Source organism: Ursus arctos, unplaced genomic scaffold (genome assembly GCF_023065955.2).
Source record: "Ursus arctos isolate Adak ecotype North America unplaced genomic scaffold, UrsArc2.0 scaffold_37, whole genome shotgun sequence".
NCBI classification, from domain to species: Eukaryota; Metazoa; Chordata; class Mammalia; order Carnivora; family Ursidae; genus Ursus; species Ursus arctos.
The window spans coordinates 17,123,907-17,144,964 of NW_026623053.1; the positions used below are offsets into that span (position 1 = coordinate 17,123,907).

General features: G+C 41.6%; 2 protein-coding genes across 5 annotated transcripts in view; one reads left to right on the plus strand and one right to left on the minus strand.

Moving 5' to 3' along the window:
* The first annotated feature begins 249 nt into the window (after positions 1-249).
* Positions 250-14,478, plus strand: PAX9 (paired box 9). The gene is made up of 5 exons (XM_044389495.2): positions 250-450; positions 836-984; positions 1,147-1,841; positions 4,805-4,947; positions 14,224-14,478. Exons 1-5 carry the CDS (start codon positions 250-252, stop codon positions 14,476-14,478), a joined length of 1,443 nt encoding a protein of 480 aa, XP_044245430.2.
* Positions 14,479-17,243: 2,765 nt separating this feature from the next.
* Positions 17,244-21,058, minus strand: part of SLC25A21 (solute carrier family 25 member 21) — a 470,551-nt gene continuing 466,736 nt past the window's right edge. For all 4 annotated transcript variants that reach the window (XM_044389466.3, XM_048220705.2, XM_048220721.2 and 1 more), the window contains one exon: positions 17,244-18,685. In XM_044389466.3, the coding sequence (XP_044245401.1) occupies positions 18,624-18,685 (62 nt within the window). In that variant the 3' untranslated portion in view covers positions 17,244-18,623. The remainder of the gene's footprint in view (positions 18,686-21,058) is intronic.

The window sequence follows — 21,058 nt, forward strand, 5'->3', positions numbered from 1 at the left end:
TGTCTGTTTGCGCTGCCGCTAGGAAGGTGTCAAACACCCATTTTCATTGTATTTAGTCACCCAGGTGCAGAGCAAGCTTGAAAGAGACAGCGGAAGGACTTTCCCGGACTGCACTGTCGCTCAGCGGCCCGCACCAATCAGCACGCAGCTTGACCTCGGGCCCTCCTCTTCGAGGGCGTGTCCCCAGTGAGTGATAGACGGAGCCGCCCGGCCCAGCTCAGGCCAGCCCAAGTTGCTGCTTAGATTGAAATGCAGAACTCTAGCCTCTTTCATCGGGGCACAGACTTCCTTTTACTCCTTCCTTCTGCACTCTCGCCGCCTCCTCCCGGGAAGAAGCGGAGGCACCGGCTGCCCCGGGCAGCGACAAGCCGGGCCACTGAGGCTGTGCGAAAAGTTTCTTTTTGGGAGTTCGGAACTGGGGCCGCGTTGGTGTACTGCTCGGAGCAATGGGTGAGTGGCGGCGGGGGGACGCTGTCAGAGCCGGGAAGGGAGGGAGGGAAAGAGAGAGCGAGGGAGGGAGGGAGCGCGAGGGCGCGCACCACTGAGCGCTCACACTCTTCTTATTGACTTTGCTCGTGTTCCTACAAGTTGTTAGAAACACGCTAAGGGTCAGGGCACACAGCAGTTCAGTATTGAACACTGGCTACTGGGTTGCTGTTGATGCCATTTTCTGATCTTAAAAGAGGAGAGCGGTGGCACCAGCAAGCTCCGTAGCCTCAGTGAGGACCAAGTTTTGTTTCACACAAACTCACACACTCAGAACAGGAAAAAAAAAAAAAAAATCCAAACCGACTGTAGTTTCTCCTAGACCTTGTCTAATTGCGCCGGTCCCCAGGCGGGGCGCTGGGGCTCAAGGGGTAGCAGCCGAGACTTTAGCGCCGAGCAGCCGAGAAAGAGCCAGTTGCAGGCGTCAAGACCGATTTCCCCGCCTGCTTCGGAGGCTTTTGAACACTTGGAGCGGCCCTGCGTCTCACCACTTTGCTTGTAGTGGCCGCACGCACCCCTGGAATGGGGGTGGGGGAGGGTCCGACTCGTCCTTAGGGGTTTGGGGCCATTGGGGAAGGCTCCGGACAGTAGGGTTTGGGAAAAGCCCGGCTCCCGAGTCCCGGGTGGGTGCAACTGCCCTGCCTTCTGACGTGGGCTGAGGCCGAGTGGTAAACGGCTGTCCCAAACTGCCGGTGCGCGTTCCCGCGCGCCGTGTGTTCGTTTTGCAGAGCCAGCCTTTGGGGAGGTGAACCAGCTGGGAGGAGTATTCGTGAACGGGAGGCCGCTGCCCAACGCCATCCGGCTTCGTATCGTGGAACTGGCCCAACTGGGCATCAGACCGTGTGACATCAGCCGCCAGCTACGGGTCTCGCACGGCTGCGTCAGCAAGATTCTGGCGCGCTACAATGAGACTGGCTCGATCTTGCCAGGAGCCATTGGGGGCAGCAAGCCCCGAGTTACCACCCCCACCGTGGTGAAGCACATCCGGACCTACAAGCAAAGGGACCCTGGCATCTTTGCCTGGGAAATCCGGGACCGCCTGCTGGCGGACGGCGTGTGTGACAAGTACAACGTGCCCTCGGTGAGCTCCATCAGCCGCATCCTGCGCAACAAGATCGGCAACTTGGCTCAACAGGGCCATTACGACTCATACAAGCAGCACCAGCCGGCGCCACAGCCGGCGCTGCCCTATAACCACATCTACTCGTACCCCAGCCCCATCACGGCGGCCGCAGCTAAGGTGCCCACGCCGCCCGGGGTGCCTGCCATCCCCGGCTCGGTGGCCATGCCCCGTACCTGGCCCTCCTCCCATTCGGTCACCGACATCCTGGGCATTCGCTCTATCACCGACCAAGGTAAGGGCTCAGGGGCCGGATGGTGTGGATGTGCAGAGCCTCGCTCTGCACCTTCGCTGGTGTCTCTGTTTCTGCGGCCTCCAGGCGGGCGTCTCTCCCACCACCTGAGGCTTTTTCCTTTCGAAACCAAGGAGTCCTCCCAGGGGGTGTCCTGATCTCATTAACTTGAAATTCATGCCCTCCGTTTCCTTGCCACACACAGTCTCCTGCCTCATCTCAAACTACCAGACCCATAACATCCCCCCATCCCCAACACATGGTTCGCATTTTCCACCCTCCCCCGCCTCTCGCGCCGCTGCAGCCTTAGACCCGCTCGCTCACTTGGAGAGCGCGGCCCGGGTCGGACTTGGGGCGCAGCCCGGGAGGCCTGAGCCGGCGTGGGGCTGCAGGCTGCAGACACCGCTGCGGGCAGCTTGTTTGGGGATCAGATGCGGCCGCGAGGAGTCGGGCACCCTGTGGAAATTGCAGTATTCTTGGATTCTGGCAATCAGGCCAAATTTGCTGAGGCAGGAAGTTCAAATGTCACCTAATTGGTTTCATTCTTATGCTTCACTTCATTTTCCTCGGAAACGGAGGTCCCGAAGTTACTACTAGTAACTTGCATGTTACTGCATTGCTCATTCTGGGACTAATTTTCTGCTTTATTTCTCTCTCTCCCTCTCTCTTTTTCCTATCGTCCCCACCTCCGGCCTTTACCTTAACAGACTTCACTATATGTATCTTAGGAAGTGGCACCAACCACCGCTGTGATGGGAACAAAATGCAGGGTGTTTTCATCATGTCCCCTCTTCTTTCCTGGTTTCCCCAAGCCTGCGGCTTCCCTTTAGGGTCCCCTGGTCCCTGGGAATGCGAGTGGACATGTAGTACCTGCACATTCTCAGCGTGCCACCCCACTGTTCCTTTCCTTTCTCACCCTTGACCTTGCTGTGTAGCCAGTGTCTTTTCTGCTTGGTAAGAACAATTCCCCGAGCCTTCCTGCACAGTTGGGCTTCCGCAGACCAGACTTTGTTTTTCTTTACTTCATAATTAAACAAAACAAAACAACAACAACAACAGCAGCAGCCGCAGCAAGGAAACGGGCATTAACCTCTTTCTCGGTAGGGGGAAAAAGTCAAAATGTCCTAGATGCAGAATTTAAATAATACAGAGATAAGAGCCTACCGTTTTAATTTCCCAGCCAAAAGTTTAAGAAGTGCAGGGGGAAAAATTAAGTAGGAAAAAGGGGGTGGGATAGTTCCTTTAATTATTTCCTGCCTTTCTCTGTTGCCACCACATTGGCACAATTATCTTTTTAAGTAATAAAAGCAGAGCCCTGATTTCTCATCTTCGTGTTTGCTGACTGTGAATTTACAAGATTCTTCTAGGAGCTCGGTTTTGTCTTATTCCGAGCTGGTGGGAGCTTTAGTTGGAGAGAGTTTGCCCTTGATTTATAGGATAAACTGACCTCACTGACATTTAAAGGAAGCCCCTGTTCATGGGAAAGTGTGAGATCAGCAGAAATGGGGGCTCACAGGGGGATCTCAATTTCTTAAGATAACTTCAGGCTTGTGCCCACCGATTGCCTTTTGTCTGGGAAGGCAAAGAGAGACTGGCAGTTCTTCGCCAAAACACAGTTTCCTGGTGCAAATTGGAACACAATCTAATTCTTTGGAGAGGGGGAGGAATATAGAAAAAAGACTGACAGAGTTGATTTTCCCTGGGGATCCTACAATCAGACCAAGTATCAGTTGGAAAAGTAATGGATTATATGGAGAGGAGCAACTTTTCTTACTAGATGTTGTTGATTCTGGATGCCAGCTTTAAACAACCTGTTTTCTGACAAATCTGTGACTATAATAAGTGATCATTTCTACACTATGATTGCCCCTTCAAAGCACTGTGTCAGATGGAAGTATTTAAAATCAAGTTGCAGTGGCTTTGTCAAACTTCAGTCCTCCACCTATAGGTTCCAAAGACCAAAACACATTGCTTATAGTCTTCAAAAATCTTGTCTTTTAAAACTGCACTTAGTCATTTAAAGATGGCAGTGATTCAGTGGGCACACTCTAGGTATTGTGGTAATCAGTTTACAGCATATAATTTTCTTTGTATCTCCATTAAGAACATAAAGGATAACTGACAGCTTTACTCCTTTTTAAAAAGCACTTAATTCTGCCTTCATTTCCTTAACCTTTTATTTCATTGAATAAAGAAAAACAAACCCTCTCTCTATAACCTCACCACTGACGCTGGTGGCACTTACAGTGAATTGTAGTATTTATGTTTTAAGTTATATGCACATATTTAATGTGTAGACATAGAGCATCAAGGGTCATCACAAATAGTTTTGCGCGTACAAGACAAACTGTGCGTGCATATTTTGCATGTGTATTGTGGGCATCTTGTAGTTATTTGTTTGCAAAGGACTTTGCAGGTCTTTTGTCTCCTCTATTGACATAAGTACTGGATCCCCACAGCACAGAGAGCACTTTTGTGGCTGTCTCTGAGCACCGGCCCAGGCCCAGGACGGTCAGGCCACGGACGCTCCTCTCTCCCTTTTCAGTCCGCACCAGTCCCCGCTTTCGTCAATCCCGAGTCAACCCCGAGTTAGGACTGGGATGACCTGCGCATCCAGCTTCACGTGTTTCATTCCTCGATTTAGGAAAACTCTCAGGCTCCTTCCATTTGATTCCCCGGGGGAATGAGGAGGGGAGGAGGAAATTAAAGGCTGTTGAAGAAGGGAAAGAAAAAAAAAACTTCCCCCAGGCGTGGGTGAAAGAGCTGGGAGAGGCCTACCCCGAGGAGAGCAAACTTCGCCGGGGCCCGGGCTGGAAGCCGGCGAGGCCGCGCCTGGGCCCAGCGCCCCCGGGAGGTCGAGGGCAGGGGTCGGAGTCCTGGAGCTCGCTGGTCGCGGCTTCGGGCCGCGTCTCAGGAGGGGGCGCGCGGGCTGGATCTGCGGCTTGACGCCTTCTCCTCGTCCCCAGGCGTGAGCGACAGCTCCCCCTACCACAGCCCCAAGGTGGAGGAGTGGAGCAGCCTGGGCCGGAACAACTTCCCCGCCGCCGCCCCGCACGCGGTGAACGGGCTGGAGAAGGGAGCCCTGGAGCAGGAAGCCAAGTACGCTCAGGTGAGGACGCGGGCGCCCCGCCGGGTGGGCCGCGAGGCGGCGGCGGTTTGGGCGCCGGGGGGAAGCCTCGACCCCGGGGAAGCCCGGGCCGACCACCCGCCACTGCCGGGAGTCCCGTCCGGGGCGGGTGAGGCGGGACCGAGGCCCGGACCGTCCAGGGCGGAGTCGAGGCCTCGACCCCCCGCCACGAGCCCGGGGGCCTGGGGCGGCGGAAGCGCCTCCGGGCCTGTGCGGCCTCTGCAGGCGCGGGAAGGCCGCGCCTGAAGCCCCCGCCGCTGCTCGCCCCGGGGCGGGTGACCCCCGCGAGGCGCGGCCGCAGGGCCCGGCGGCGCGACCCGGTCGTGAGGGCTGCGCCCGCGCGAGCCGCCTCCACGGCCGCCGAGCGCACGCCCGAGGTCGCGGCCTGCGGGGCTGTGGGCTGCCGGTCCTCGCGCTCGGACATTTCTCGGGCCGTGGCCCCCCGAAAACAAGCAAACGTGGCTCGCCCTGCGATAGTGAAGAGAGGGCAACCAGATAAACTTAATAAAGTTCCCATTTCCCCATTCAAGGTCACGTTGTAATCTCCCAAGGGAGGCTTGTGAGAAAACCTCAAATTATACGGACTGGCTGTGGACCGTTTAATTTTTCTTTCCCTCTGTCCCTCCCCCGACTCTGCAAAAGAAAAATTAAAACACTCGTGTTTTTTTTCCCGCCCTGATAAAAACTAAGCAGCCACCACTACAAAAGCCCTAGAGTTTTGAGTCTAAATTCACCACCAGGATGGAGTCCCGAGCTCAAAGCTCTGAAAAACAAACAAACAAACAAACAAACAAACAAACAAACAAGGACCTTAAGGCAGCCTGACGTTTCTTAGAGCAAGCAGATCTGGGTGGATTTGCAAATTTCTTAGAATCAAATTCCAATTCCAAAGCCTCAAAATACCCAGTTTTCGTTTTATTATTTTGAAGTCCTAAAACTTAGTGCTTTCTTATCTGTCAGAATCAGCGTCTTACGTGTTACTTTCATACACTTGGGAAAAAACCCTAATCCTTGTTTTCTCGAACAAACCCTATTTCCACTTCCTTTTCTCTCCCTTATTTTGCTAAAACAGAGTCAGATACATATTAGCAGCTCTCCCACGACAAATATCCCAGAAAATAGCAGCGAAGAAAGAGAGTCCCTTTCCCGAGTCTGTTTCTACTGTAAAGAATGCCAAGGAGAAATTACATGAAAGTTTGCCATTTTCTTTTATAAAAAGCCCCTCACGCATAAAGAAGAGGCCATAGGTACAATGGTTAGGAACTCCCATCTTCGGGCACCATTGTCACAGAAGCAAGTTATTTAACCTTTTAGCACCTCCATTTCTTCATCTGTAAAACGGGGAAATAATAGTCCAACCTCAGGAGATGTGAAGATTCAATGAGATAATGCAGCCATATGGCGCAGAGTAAGCGTCCATTTAATAGTACCTATGGTTATAAAGGGCGGTTAGAGATTGACTTTTAAAAACAGGCATTTTTTCCCCCTTTTGGTGAGAATATACTTTGTTCAGAGAGCTCATAGTCAAAAAGTGTCAAGGCATTTTGTTACAAACATTAGGAGTGTTTTTAAAGCACCGCGCAGACTAGCATTTAATAGGCGCACAGTAGTTTTTATTGGGTCACCATGTGTTGTAATAACATCAGGAAGTAAAGAGTTGAAAAATAGTTTTTAATTCTCATATATAGTTGATAAACCCAGTTTATATATAAAGCAGTGTCATAATTCAAAAATCTTTGGTTATTTCATTTTTTTCTCCCTCGAATTATAGATCTAGTGTTTATACTCATTTAGAAATGGTTAATTTATACACACATATCAAAAGCACACTGACCATTTTAAAATAAAAATAGAATACTGATTCAAATAACCTACTCTGTATATTCTGAACATTAAAATTGATTACATTTAAACACTATTATATCACTAAATTATGAGATTTATAAAAGCAAGTAAATGAAAGATATAAGTGGCCCAATAAGTGTTGTTCTAAATACATAAGAGAACAAGTTAATTTTTTTTCCAGAAGAAAAACATATTTATATCTTTAATTTGGAAACTTCTTTTTTAAAAAGATTTTACTTATTTCTTTGAGAGAGAGAGATAGCACAAGCAGGGGGAGGGGCAGAGGGAGAAGCAGACTCCCCGCTGAGCAGGGAGCCTGATGCGGGGCTCCATCCCAGGACCCTGAGATCATGACCTGAGCTGAAGGCAGACCTACTGAGCCACCCAGGCGCCCTAAATTTGGAAACTTCTTAATTGCTAATCTTCCGCATTGCCATGTAGTAATATAATTCAGATGATGTAAAATTTCAAAACTTGAAAAGTTTCGAAGCACAATTAAATCAGTGGTTACTGTATTATAATTACCAAAATAGTGCTTAATGATGAAGGTGGGCTAAGTAGGCACAGATATTTAGGCTGTGTCATTCTGTGAGCAGTTTTGGAATTTAGACATTGATTTCCTTGAGGGTAAAATTCTATGCCAATACTTGCTCATAAACAAAAAATAGTAAGGTGTGTTGTGTGTATACACACACACACACACACACACACACACATGCATTTCTCTTACAAATTTAAAGGGCAGCTTTATTTTTAAAAATTATTATTATTTTCAAAATGTTACCAGCATAAGTATACTTTTACAACAAAAATGTAAACTTAAGTAACATTTCTTCTCTATTTGTATTATGAACAAAATTTGAAAGTTTTTGACAAAAAAATTCTCAAAAATTATGCACATAATATTTTCAGGGCACTTATAATTTTTATTAAATAGTGCAATATTATATGATCCTAGTTTCATTTTAGTATATAGAGGAGGAAATTGAGAATTCAGAGTCAGAGGAATTAGAGTATAATCTTTTTCCAGAAGACACCTGTAAAATTACTAAAGGCACCGAATTGACAACTGATCGTAGGTACTAGTGATTACAGTAATCTAAAGTTTCTATTTCCAGTTTAAACTGCAAAAAAAAAAAAAAAAAGAAAAAAAGAAAAAGAAGAAAGAAAAGAAAAAAAGAAAGATGCCTGATCGCTAGTAATTAGAACCTTATGCACATTTCAGCTATATACACACCTATCTTTTGTTTTTTAAAATACTAATATAGAATATTCACACTTGTCTTACTGATTCATATTACATTGAAGTCAATATTTTGTATTACCATTCAGAAGTTCTTACCCTTGAGGATAGAAGAAGGATATTTATTTGTTTTGGCTTTTTTCACCTGCATTTAATATTGGGCCAGAAATACTTAATCTCATCTAATTCTGAAAGCCAGCTATGTTCTCTGGTTCCTAATGCTGGTTCTCTTCTGTTGAAAACATGAAATCTCTACTGAATGCAATTGCATGGCAAAGAAAAGGGGGAGGGATTGGAATATATCTCCCCTTTTACATGGGACTTAGTGATTTAATGCTTCATTTTATTTAAAGAGTTTATAAATTGTTGTATAGCTCTTGAAACATTTTCTACAATTGGGCATACTTTCTCAGAAAAAATATACTGCATATCTGGTACTCTAACTGAAATAATCTGAATGTTAGATTTACAAGCTTCGAGTATCTCCAGTTTTGGGTAGTGTATGTTAACTCAGACAGCAAATTTAATATAACATTAGCTACAAGTTGAGATGTCAGAGATGGGGAATAGTGCATACAAACTTGAATTTAAGAAAAACTTCAGAGTTTTACAGTTAAACGAGTTGTGAAAATGGTTGGATTTGGAGGCAAATTAATCTGAAATTCTTATGGAGCATTCATTTGTATATTTGAAATAAAGATAGTATTTCAGAATCCTGAATATAATTTTGTAGTGCATTATTTGAAACACTGGTTGTCCTTGCAGACATACTGTTTTCATGAAAATATAAATGAAGTTGCACTGGATTTTTCATCTATGAAATAGTTAATTTTGTCTTAAATAATTTATAATTTTGTAGAGAATCCAATTGTAGGCAGGTACCAATAGAGAGACTTTGAAATTCATGACGTTACCTATTATGAAAAACATTCCTTGACCTGGGTTGCTTTTAACTATTAGTGTCTTAAAACAAGATTAATGATTATGTGGTAGTAAAGTGTGTCATGTAAAAATACAAAAAATAAGTAATTTGAAATTTTTTCAAGACTACCTTAATTTTAATATTTTGGAAACATAAAATTTAGGAGAAAAATTTAAATAACAGCTTCCCATTACCTAAAGACATTTAGATCTGCAGTGTGATAACTCAGCATAATTAAGATCTTTTTGGATGAATGTTGAAACCATATTTACAACCGTCATTTCACTTGATCAGATTTGTTTTACTAGGTCATTGCATAATGAATTAAGAAGGGTATAACAACAGTCAAACAAAAAAGTTTACACAAAAAAGAGAAAATCTTTTTTATTCTCAGATCTGAAACTTTCTCTTGCTAATGATATGGAGGCTAAAATCTAGGTGAAGCACATCTCTGTTTGTGGCTAACTCTACTCTACTATAAAGCCAAAGTAAACTCATTTATCATAAGGGTAGGACCAGGTAGAACTGATGAGTGGATAAAAGATTGTGGGTACGGGACTTGGCACTGTTATCTGCATTTTCTTCAAGAGAGAAAATGTTGAGTAGACAATTCCCTGAATGTGAAGACTTCTGGTCTATAACTTGTAGTTGCCAGACAGTTGTCATACCAGTTTTGTGTGTGTGTGTGTGTGTGTGTGTGTGTGTGTGTGTGTGTGTCTGTGGTCAGAAGTGTTTGTATATTAATGCATTTCCATTTTCGGGGTGTGTGTGTGGATAAATGCAACAAGCATAAATTAAATAGCGAATGGCTACGTTAGAACTTTTTTTTACTTTTTTCAACAGCTTTAATCATGTTGCTTACTGGAAGTGTAAAGTCAGTTCTGTGATAAAGAGTGCCTAGTTTTCCTGTTGTTTTATTTTGTTTTTAAAGCAAGAGTATTCCATCTTCTGCTTTCAAAAGGCTGCACTAACTTGGGTATACAAATGATTATGAAACACCTCTGACGTGTCCCGTTCTGTGAGGATATTGAAATAATTAAGGCAAGGTCCTGTCCTCAAACTGTTTGTACTCTAGCTCTCTGCCAATACATCTTCTCAACATACTAATTTAAAAACATATTTTTAAAAACGGACAAATCTGTATTTCTAACATTTTAGAGCAAGTAAAATGAAAACTCATGCTTTCATTCAAACCTTAACTGGACATTGTATTTTATGTGTTTTTTTTTTTTCTAGACTATTTCCTTTAATGCCAGTGAGATAAAATCTTTTTCCAAAAACATTCAACAAAGCAAGAACTTACTTTTTTTAGGGTATGCCATTTGGTATATTTTGCTTTGAATTAGTAAATCTCATTCTCAAAATTAGGTAGAGTTTGCTTCAGGGAAGATCCTTGTACAGTTCTCAGGAAGAGAGGATTCTCATGGCTTTTATGGAAGATCCACATTAAAAAAAAGGGGTTGATGGATTGAGGTCTTATTTATGGAATCTTTAGGTAAAGTCATTTTCAAAAATGAGATTTCCATTACATGCCCATTGCTGGGGTTTCATTTGGAAAATTTGTTTACTCTTCTCTGGGGATTCCATATGTTGGTTGATTTATAAATCATATTTACAATCCAATTAAATAGAGTAATTTAGCATGTTTGCTCCCACTATATTTATGGTGTACATTTGGTAGTCTCTACTCAGCCTAACTAGCTTTTCAGATTAATTACATGCCGTTCACTGAAAACATTAAACAGATTTGGGAAGTTTAAGTCATGTACTCTTTTACTGGAAAGAATAAACAAACATCAATGCTACCTGTAGTTGTTTTCTTTTGTGGTGGAAAATTTTACTCATTCAGTGATTGCTTCATAAATAACAATTACTTTATCCAGTAGAGATTTATATCTTTTACCAATGCCATGTTTCAGAATTACTAGTGAGAAAATCGATAGGTTTACTGAGTCACTAGGCTGAATGAATAGTGAAAGTGGCAGGTACATTTTAAAGCATGTTTGTCATCTCATCTTTCTTATGCTGCTTTTTCTAGATTTCTAAATCTGACCTTTAAAAGTAAAAAGGAAAATTAAGACAAAACTTTTTAACCCCAAATCTGGGTGATAATTTAACCGGAGGGAATGCTAAGAGTTATTTTTATACTGTTTAAAGATATCTGTGGTTTTTTTCTTTTTTCCTTTTAAGCAAACACTTTTGCCTACTCTTGCCTTTACTAACAAGGAGATCAAACCTCTTTGAGCTTCCCTTCTTATTCATCCTTTCTGCAATACAGAGAGGACTGCATCCCTGAAATGACTCTAAATATGTTGTGAATTTTAGAGAACTTTGAAATGTTTAATACTAATAGTAATACTAGCATAAAAGCAAATTTGGTGCCTTAAGTATAAGCAATGGGACAAATATGGAAAAAATTAGTAGTGTTTATTTTATGCTCGACAAAGGTAGTCACAGAATAAGTGAGGCACCTGAAGGTAACACAGGCCTAAATCCAGTGTTCCTCCTCCCCCTGAATCCCAGGAGCATCATGTAAGATGAGAGTCCGATCCAGGCTGATTTCTCAGGAGGGACGTTTCAGGGCAAAAAGAAGCAGGTCCCTGAAAGGGGATTGTAGCCATTGCAACAGAACAGCTGGAGAGCCCCAAATAAAGGGGGCACATCAGGGAGCAATGGTTCCAAGGGCAAGGGTGTAAGGGGAGGAAAGGGAAGATGAGGAAGCAAGTGTTTCAGAGGAAACTATAATTGTGGATGATAGAAAAAAAATTGCAAAGAAAAACGAATGGATAGGAAAAATTTAGCTGTCATAAAAATAAGAATTCATCAACACATTTTTTGGCTAACTAGAGCATTGTTTCTGTCATGTATAATGTTAAATAGTTTAACCTTATGTACTTGTAAAATGTTGAGCAAAGGTTTTCACTATTTTAAAAATAATTTTAACCTTAACATTTTTATTTTATGATTCTTAGTGACATTGGTGTCAACAGTATAAAATATTAATTAATCTAGAATGGAAGAGGGCAATGCAGATGCAAATACGTTTCTCTAAGTGGACTGAAATGATTCCTTTTGAAACTCATTTCTTATGGGTTACTGGGAAAATCGTCCACGAAAATGACCGGGACTATAACCTCTATGCAATGCTAGATTTCTCCGGCAGTTGGATAGCTGTCTTACTCATTTTCTGAGAGTCTTGGAGTGGGTCTCCTCTGAGCCCTTCTCTGATGAGCCATCCTCCGAAAGGGGGAAGATTTTTTTTTTAAGAAGTTAAGAAACAGAATGAGGATCTAGCAATGAGAATAGGGCTCTAGAAGGAGAAAGAATCTTTTATAAGATGTTATCTCAAAAGATGCTCTAGTTTGATATTAAATTGTGTCTGTCTTTTAATTGTCCTGGAAAAAGCAGGAAAAGATTTGCTATAGAGCATCCGTGTCAGACAGGGGTGAGAACTTCTTTTAACACATGACTATTGACTTGCCAATTGGCCCAGGGTAAATGGCTAAATTCCTTAATCTACATTCTTGTGTATAAAAAGAGGATAAGATTTCATTTATATTTTAAAGTGATGTGCAATGATTTCTTTGTTAAAAAATAGAGCACCATCCTATGGGACCCTTGAAATACATTTTAATTTCAATTGAACATTGTGTTGTAATCGTTATATATTATCCTGTCATTATTATAACCCCAGTAGTTTATAATGAGTTACAATTCACCAATCTTCATTATTCCATAAAATACGTTGGGTATTTCATGGTGCCTGGGACATAGGACATAGTCAAAAAGCCTTAGTATCCTTTCCCCTTCCTCATTTTTCAAAGAACAGGCACTTTGACACCAGAACAGGAGGCATGTGTTCTTACAGACCAAGTACACAAGGATAACCCCTCTACTTTTATTCTTATTTCGTCAGAAATCCATGAGCAGTGTTAAGTCATATCCATGTGTTTATTCTACTCTGTGTATTACTCTAAATTGACAAAATCATTTTTGAGAGCCTATCATTGCATTCTCATAGACGTGGAAGTGAAAATAATAACCAATGAATTAAATTGGAAAATAATTTCTATGTTGCAATCAAATTGGAAAAAGTATCTAATTAACATACGTCTGCTTTTCTTACCTCTAAGGATTGAATCAGTTTTACTACTAGTAATTCTAGTATTTACCTTACACTCTCACTAGGAAATATGTTGATATGTTAATTCATTCACATCACTACCAGGGAAAAGATTTACTCTTTATTTCTAAGTAATGTAGAAATTGAGGGGAAAAAAAATAAGTTACTTGAAGAGGGATGCCAAGCGTTCATGCCAGAATCAGGATTAGAAATCAGGGTGTTTTTGTTGTTGTTAATAGTAACAATACCAACAATAATTCATTGGATGCCAAGAGACACTGGTTTCTAGGCAGAATCGCTTGCCAGGGCTGCTGCATTTTGTTTGCAAACTAAGATTTTACATTTAAATTCATTTCAAGAGATTTATCCATGTGGCTTTTAAAAATTCCTATCACAGGACCCCAAAACTTTGCAGACCAATTTTCCAATTTTAAAACCACACACATGCAGTTCTTTTATATTCCAATAGACAGTTTCCTTTTTGATAAAACAGCTCTGGAAAAAATACCCCCGGTCTTCATTTAAACACTCTTATAAGACAACTGTCTGATTTTGCGTGTCCTTTGTCCAATAGGCATTTTCAACATGACATTTTAAAATACGGCCCATGTTTTATTTAACAAAGGTCATGCTCATTTTGAGTTTCTAAAGTGACAGCCTACGCTCTGTGCCCTTCTTTACTGGAAATGAAAGCTACACCAACCAGGCCCTTCACAAATGCTTCAACAAAAGAGCCAAACAAAACCAACGTACAGCGAAGGTTGACAAAGGCATTCGGATAGCTGGACAGCTTCTGAGGGTACTTTATCACCATTAATTCTTTCCTCGCCCTGTATTTCCTTCCTATAATTCCAAATAGCAAAGCAAATACTGTGACTTTTCTGGTTGTAGCCTCCTCAAAACCGCCGTGGAAGGAATAACGTCTTGTCTGTGGGCATTATGTTTGAGTAGCAAGACGGGGGAGGCAGGTAGGATACAAAGATCGAATCTAAAAAAAATCAGAAAGTAGAGTCAGAATGTTGCTACTACTACTCGGAACTTACGTTCTGCCACTTTCTGAAAACCGGTGAACTGTCAGCTACTACAATGCGATGACCTTCACCTCTTGTCTTTTCCTACTCCCAGGCACCGAATGGTCTACCAGCTGTCAGCAGTTTTGTGTCGGCATCCAGCATGGCTCCTTACCCTGCCCCGGCCCAAGTGTCGCCTTACATGACCTACAGCGCCGCTCCTTCTGGTTATGTGGCTGGACACGGGTGGCAACATGCCAGCGGCACCCCACTTTCCCCCCACAGCTGTGACATTCCCGCATCGCTGGCGTTCAAGGGAATGCAGGCAGCCAGAGAAGGTAGTCACTCTGTCACGGCTTCTGCACTCTGATGGGAAATTCTGTCCCCGTCGCAGCTTCACCCCGTCTCCCCTCAGCACACCCTCCCCCTCTTCCCTGGTCTCGGATCCCACCCCCCTGCCCTCCCGCCCCCAAAGCTGGCTTTACGGACTCACATCCTTTGTGCTGATGACACTTAAATATTTCTTGCCATAACTTCTCTCTTACAGAAAACCTGACATGACTTTAGGATTTGAAAACAAAAGCAATCTTAAGGATTGAATGAGACATTTGTATTGCCCACACACTGTTTTAACGTAGCAAAGAAACCTGCACCCCTCAAAGGGCTTAAGGAACTTTTAAAACTAGTCTTTGGTAAAACCACATGTGTATATTTATTCTAAATCAACCTGAACTTTTGAAACGTGCAATTGTTGAGATTTTGCAAAATCAATAAAGGAAAATACATATAGAAAAAAGTTACGCTACACCCTCTAATCAAATAAGGTGACCAAATAAGCTTTAATTCATCATTAGGAAACTAATCAATAATTGACTTGTTTGAGTGATGCTTTGTTTATTTTTAAGAGATGACCTATTTTGTTGGAAAATATAATGTGTAACACAAGCAATATCTGAATTTAGCTCCTCCTGGTGTTTTGAGTTGGTTCCAAATACAATAATGTTTATATTTTCTATTAGTTTGTAAATATGGACTCTGGATGGTGCATTTGTGTTTTCATTCCATGGGATATCCCCCCTCCCTCCCACCCCGATCTATTTTTTTCTTTCTTTTTGCAAAGGTGACTTTCTGGCAACGTCTTTGTCTCTGTTTGGTGGTGGGCTGCTCGGGCTCCTGGACCTGGACTTGCCCCCAATTTTGTGTGTGCAGTGAAGGCTTCAACATCTTATGAAGGACATTTTCTTTCTACAGCAGAGGACTCAAAAACAGATTAAACAAGCCAGTCTCCCATTTTGTATCCTTATCAAGCAACACACATGCCAAGCATATAAAGACACGAGGGTGGAAAATATCTGAACGAGAAGGCTTTAAAGGAAGTCACTTAGAAACTTAAGTTTAATGTGAAATGCTTTACAAAGACACTTAAAATGAACTTTATGTTAAGAAAACCACTGTGAAACTAAATTGTACTGTTATTGTTGGCTTACCTGTGTGTTCAGCAATCTCAGCCCAAAATTATGTTGTAATTTAAAGAAAATGGAAAATTCTGCTCCAATGAATGTAAAAACGGCTTGCTGTGAAGTTTACGTTGTTGTATAGAAGCATGTTTCACATGTAGGGAAACTGGTGGTGGTATTAGAAATACAAATGCTATTTAATTTTTTAAAAATTCCCTTTATTCATTTCTGGAGTTACAGGACATAGTTTAGCTGATAAGTCTTTCTGGACCAAGGGGGTTTTCACTTTCATGTCAATAGCAGAGCTGTGGGTATACGTGTGTGCGGCGCGTGCTATGTGCTGCATTTTAAACTAACCGCTTTCCTCGGGCAAAATTCTACAGTGTTTCTCTCCTGTTTAGAAAGTTCTTCCTGCTTGGCAATATGTAGGCTTGAAACTACGTTTTAAAAACATTGGTACAATTCATCTATTGGAAAATTAATATATTGTGGTTTTTTTTTTTTTTTTTGGTATTCTGTGCAATAATGGAAAGGGGACATCAGTACATGTGGATGCTCAAGAGGCGTCCGTGAGGCGGTCCTGATTTCTTCCTGTCTGTGCTGTGTGCAGTCCACACGGCCGTCCAGTTCCGCCACATCGGTTTCATGGCTTCATTTAAAACTCAGATGGCTAGACGAGCGAGGTTTTCAGATCACTAGCGTATAAACAGTAAGCAGATTTCTGACACATAAGTTATATTCGAGGAATTGCTGTTTTCAAGCAACAGAGATCTTATAGGGAGAGCTTTGAACTGCATTTATTTCTAAAGCAACCAAAATTCAGTGCTACAAACAGAGGATTATAACTTCAGGAGAAGAATAAGCAGAAGGAGCAGATGAACTCTCAGGGCCATAGTCTTCCTTTGATCTTATAAAACTCCTGTTGACATCTGGAGTTCCCAGTCTGGTGAGAAAATAGACTATAAACTGAATGGAACAAAGATACCAGTCCAATATTTTGGTGGAGACTTTAAAACCGTACCATCCAGGGACTCTCCTGCCAACCAGAAAAACTGACATAAGGTATAGAATTATCCCTTATCAGATATTTTTTAGATGGCTACTAGGAGTCTTTAAAAAAATACCAGTCATTTGTATGGAAACACAATGAAATATTTTATCTAAATTAAGAAATCTCTTGTTAATGCTATTTATAATTTTTTCTGGTTCTTGTATTTTAAAAAAATCTAATATTAATGATATCAAGATTTTTTTTTTCTTCTCTTTTTCCCCCTGGTCTTTTCTTAGCAACAGTGAATTCACATGGGGTAACTTAAGAAAGACAACAGAAAGCTAAAATACAATTTGCTATTCAAAGCAAAATATGATTTAAAACTACTTTTAAAAATAAGAGAAGGAAAAGGGGATGGGGTACGGGATTGGGACTGTTTGATTTTTAAATGTTATTATTATTGGCTAATGTTGACATATTTCCTTTCTTTCTTAGGGGGTAAAAGTGTTATTTTTAAACTGGCAAATGCACTCTTCAGAGATCCTTTTCCATCCCATTCACAGGGAGAGGTTAAAGGTTCAATTTCATGGCCTCCATGCAGGCAGTTCTCTCCCTCACAGGATGCAAGAGCATTACCTGCAAGGATAGAATGCAGTTGTACAACAGACACATTCTTCTTTCTCTTGCTTTTTTTTTTCATCCTACTTTTAATGACCCTCTTTTGGAATATCGGGCTGAAATATAAATTAACACGTTGGAAAGGATGTACAACCGAAGGCTGTGTATGTATATACAGTATGTCAAAAAGCCTTTATTTTTATACTTCAAATGCTCTAAATTAATAAAAAGTAATAATTATCATGTTATCTTTTATTTTTTGTTTTCCAAATGCTTTAGTGACATAGCCTCGTGGTAGAAAAGTCCCTCAGTCGTAGTTAAGAACAGGTGTCATCTAGAATGGGCAGATATTTTTGTTGACTTTAGCTGCTAATGTAGCATCATTTCAGGATGCAAATATAAAATCAAGTTTGTTCTATCAGTGCCAAGGAGAGATCTCTGAGAGAGCATGTTAGTACAGGAATCTTTGGAAATGCTAAGAATGTACTTCTATTTTGAAACATTTCCCCCTTCACAGTACATATTTTAACTCTACAGATAGTTGACTTCGCACCTGAAGCTGTCACTTAAAACTAATAGCTTGGAAATGTAGTTTTACTCTAAACATTCTTTTTAAGAATGGCACAGGCAAGAGTTCTGAACAAAGATATCTGGATGCAAATACAGACAACACAAATGGGCCCAAGGAGTGGTTCCAATCTGTGTTTTAACATGAAAATATTTCAGCAACAAAATTGTTTTCAAAGGGAATTATGTGAAGGAAATTTCATGTGTTCTATTTGCCATAAGAGACTTCACGTATCAGGATTTAAAAATATGACCTGCTTTAAACAACAGTGCAAAATATAGAGTAGCTTTGGGAAAATATAGCTGTGATGTGTATTATTACTCTAAAGAATACCACCGGATTTAAATTTTAACATAAAATTCAACATTTTAAAAATGCCATTTTAGTGTACTTTAAAAACATTTTGTGCCTTTTAAATATTATTTATGGGATAATTTAATTCCTTATAAAAACTGTTCAAATTTTGGCTTAATTTTTTTAATACTTTAAGCATTTCTTGACCTTGTGGGAAAAAATAATTATCAATACAATGAATTTTCATTGTGAGGCAGTGTAAGAGGAATACAGATCACGAAATTTACATAGCTTTTATGAAATATATCTGATTTCTATGCTATTTTCTATGTTCAATTTACATACCTCACTATTTCATACTATTTTTCTTCTCACAGGTTTATGGATATGGCCAAAATTACAGTCTCAAATTGTCTAGAGATAATTTTTGAAGTATCAAAATAGGTTTTGTTCTTGAATAAACTGTTTCCCCTTAATAATTGTACATAATTGTATAATTATAATTTATAATCATATCAGCTGAGCTGATAGTCTCTCCTCATGGTTCTGTAGAGCAAATACCCATGATCTCAACACTTCCCAGGTAGTCACCAGTTCTCCTGAAGCCATGAATAGGTATATTCATAAACCAGCAGCATCACTGCACCACCTAGAAAAGAAGAGAGCTGGTTTTTATCTCAAGCTTGCAAAATAGTGTCACTTTCTTCCATTGGGTTTCTGAGTCTGTGAAGTCCCATGCAGCTTATCAGGCAGGGGCAGTGTAGACTTGTCAGTCCTTGGGCTCTAATACATCAATATAAAGCTATTGTGGAAAATTCCCAGAGCAAAATCAAGACCATCTTGAGTCTCCGAATACATTTTTTCCCCATGAGTTTCTGTAACTTTCATCATTTCGCATCAGATTCTTTTTCAGGCACTTTTAATTTTAAAAAGTAAATAAATATAGACACATTTAGTCATGTAAGGGCATGTGGCATTCCTGCAAACAGAAACCATTCATATTTTTCATATGTAGCCAAAGGATTTATCTTTTTCAGTCCATAATTAGCACTGTCCTAGTTCATTCAAGAAGGCGAGCTCTAAGAGGGTGCTTGATGGATGAGTCTGATTTTCTCTTATAGGCTTCAAAGTGGATTGCAATGTAAAAAACAGCTTCTGAACATTTAAAAATATGTGTATTACAAAATATAGCTAGCTTTCAGCTTCCTTTTGCTCCTTTTGCCTGCCTCAGATATGAATGGATTTCACTTGAAAATTTGGTGGTGGAGTTTGGGTGTCACAGACCACTATTTGTCTTGAAAGGTCAACAGGACTATGATACAGAAAGACAAACACCAAGGTTGCGGAATACCTAGGAGTCGGGAGGGGCCTTTGCATGTGGCAAAATCACGTGGATGATTTTGTGTTCTAGCTGATGCAGTAAATGGCACATGTCCCGTGCTCTTTAATGTGATCTATCTATCCTCTCATGTCTGTGTGAAAAATATTACAAAATTAAGACGTGGGCAAATATCCTGAGCACAACCTCAAGAAGACCTGGCCGCATGAACGGAAGAGTGACTTCTGACGAAAAGAAATATAACTTGATTTTGATCTTAGTTATTTCGTACACTGCTGTGTGTGTGTGTGTGTGTGTGTGTGTGTGTGTGTGTGTTTAATCCACAGGCCACACATGTTTGTGTAACCTTATACCAAAGATAATTACCTGCCTGTAATTTTCATCTTTAACCCATGAAGATACTCTCTTAGACCCCTCTCAGCTGCTGTGGCCCTCTTGGCACTCTGGCAAACAAAAAAAGACCCACTAACAGAGGGTTGTTAATACCTATGTAATTGCTGTGTTTACTCTTATTAACTGTTCTCCACGTAGGACAAGAACATGCAGACTTGAGTTAGTTTTCAGCCTAGTGATATGTGGAGTTTAAACCACAGACGTCAAGAGCCTCCTTTCATCGGAGGTGACTGGGGGTGAGCCACACAGAGCTGCCGAGGCTGTTACAAAAAGAAGATGGGGTGCTTCCTACAATGAAGGATGAAAATCCCAGACTTACCCTTTCTTTCACTTTTTTACTCTCTTAGAAAAAAAAAAAATCTTATCCTTAAGTCAAATGTTGTACTTTTCTACCTTTCCTTCCTTTCAAGCCGCTGGGACTTGCATGTTGGGAGGACTTACGTGTGAGTGGAGGCCAGGTCCCTGAAGGAGATTTCCAGTCATTCACAGTTTTGTTTAGCCTGGACAGTCCACTCACAACAACCCTTTTCATTGTATTTAACAGCACAGCAACTCAGGACACCTCATGCAAAAACATTTAAAAAGCCAACCAAACATTTGCAAGCCTCTAACAAAACTTGGGGTCAGATTATTTAAGAGTTTTGGATTAAGGTTCCAGTCAATTACTGTTTTAGGTAAACTCTCCCTGATCACTCTTTTCAGGCCCAACCCCCCCTGAGAAAGCTGGGTTAGGGTCATTCCTGTGATTTTCTCTAATACCTGGTCTACCAGCAGGGTTTTACTGTGTGGTAAAGGGAAAACACCACATGCTCACAGAGAGAGTCACACAAAATCACCAATATTCTTTGTCATTGGCTTTGTTTTTACACACGGGCCAATGACTAACAGGAGGCAAGTCTCCATCTTAAATGTGAAGCAAAATCCACGCTTAAATGCCTAGAAACTTTGGGCTAGATGGAGAGGGAACTGGGGAAGTGTTTTCTAGATACATGAAAGGATGTGCTATCCTCTACCTCGGGCTGGTAGAATGCTGGCTGGTTGGAGCTGAGAGAGGACGGTGAACGTGTGTGAGCTGGTGGGACAGGAGGACCCTGGTGTTAAAAGGGAGGAACGGGAAGGGGAGAGGGGAGGGGGGCAGGGGAAGCTCCTGGGAGAGGATACCAGGACGCCTGAGCAGGTGAGTGTGGCCTGGTAGAAAGGCCGGCGAGGGTGGGCGCCTGGTTCTGTACTGAGACACAGAGTTGCTTATAATCCAAGACTGTTTGTCCAGGCGGTTGGGTCTGCAGCAGT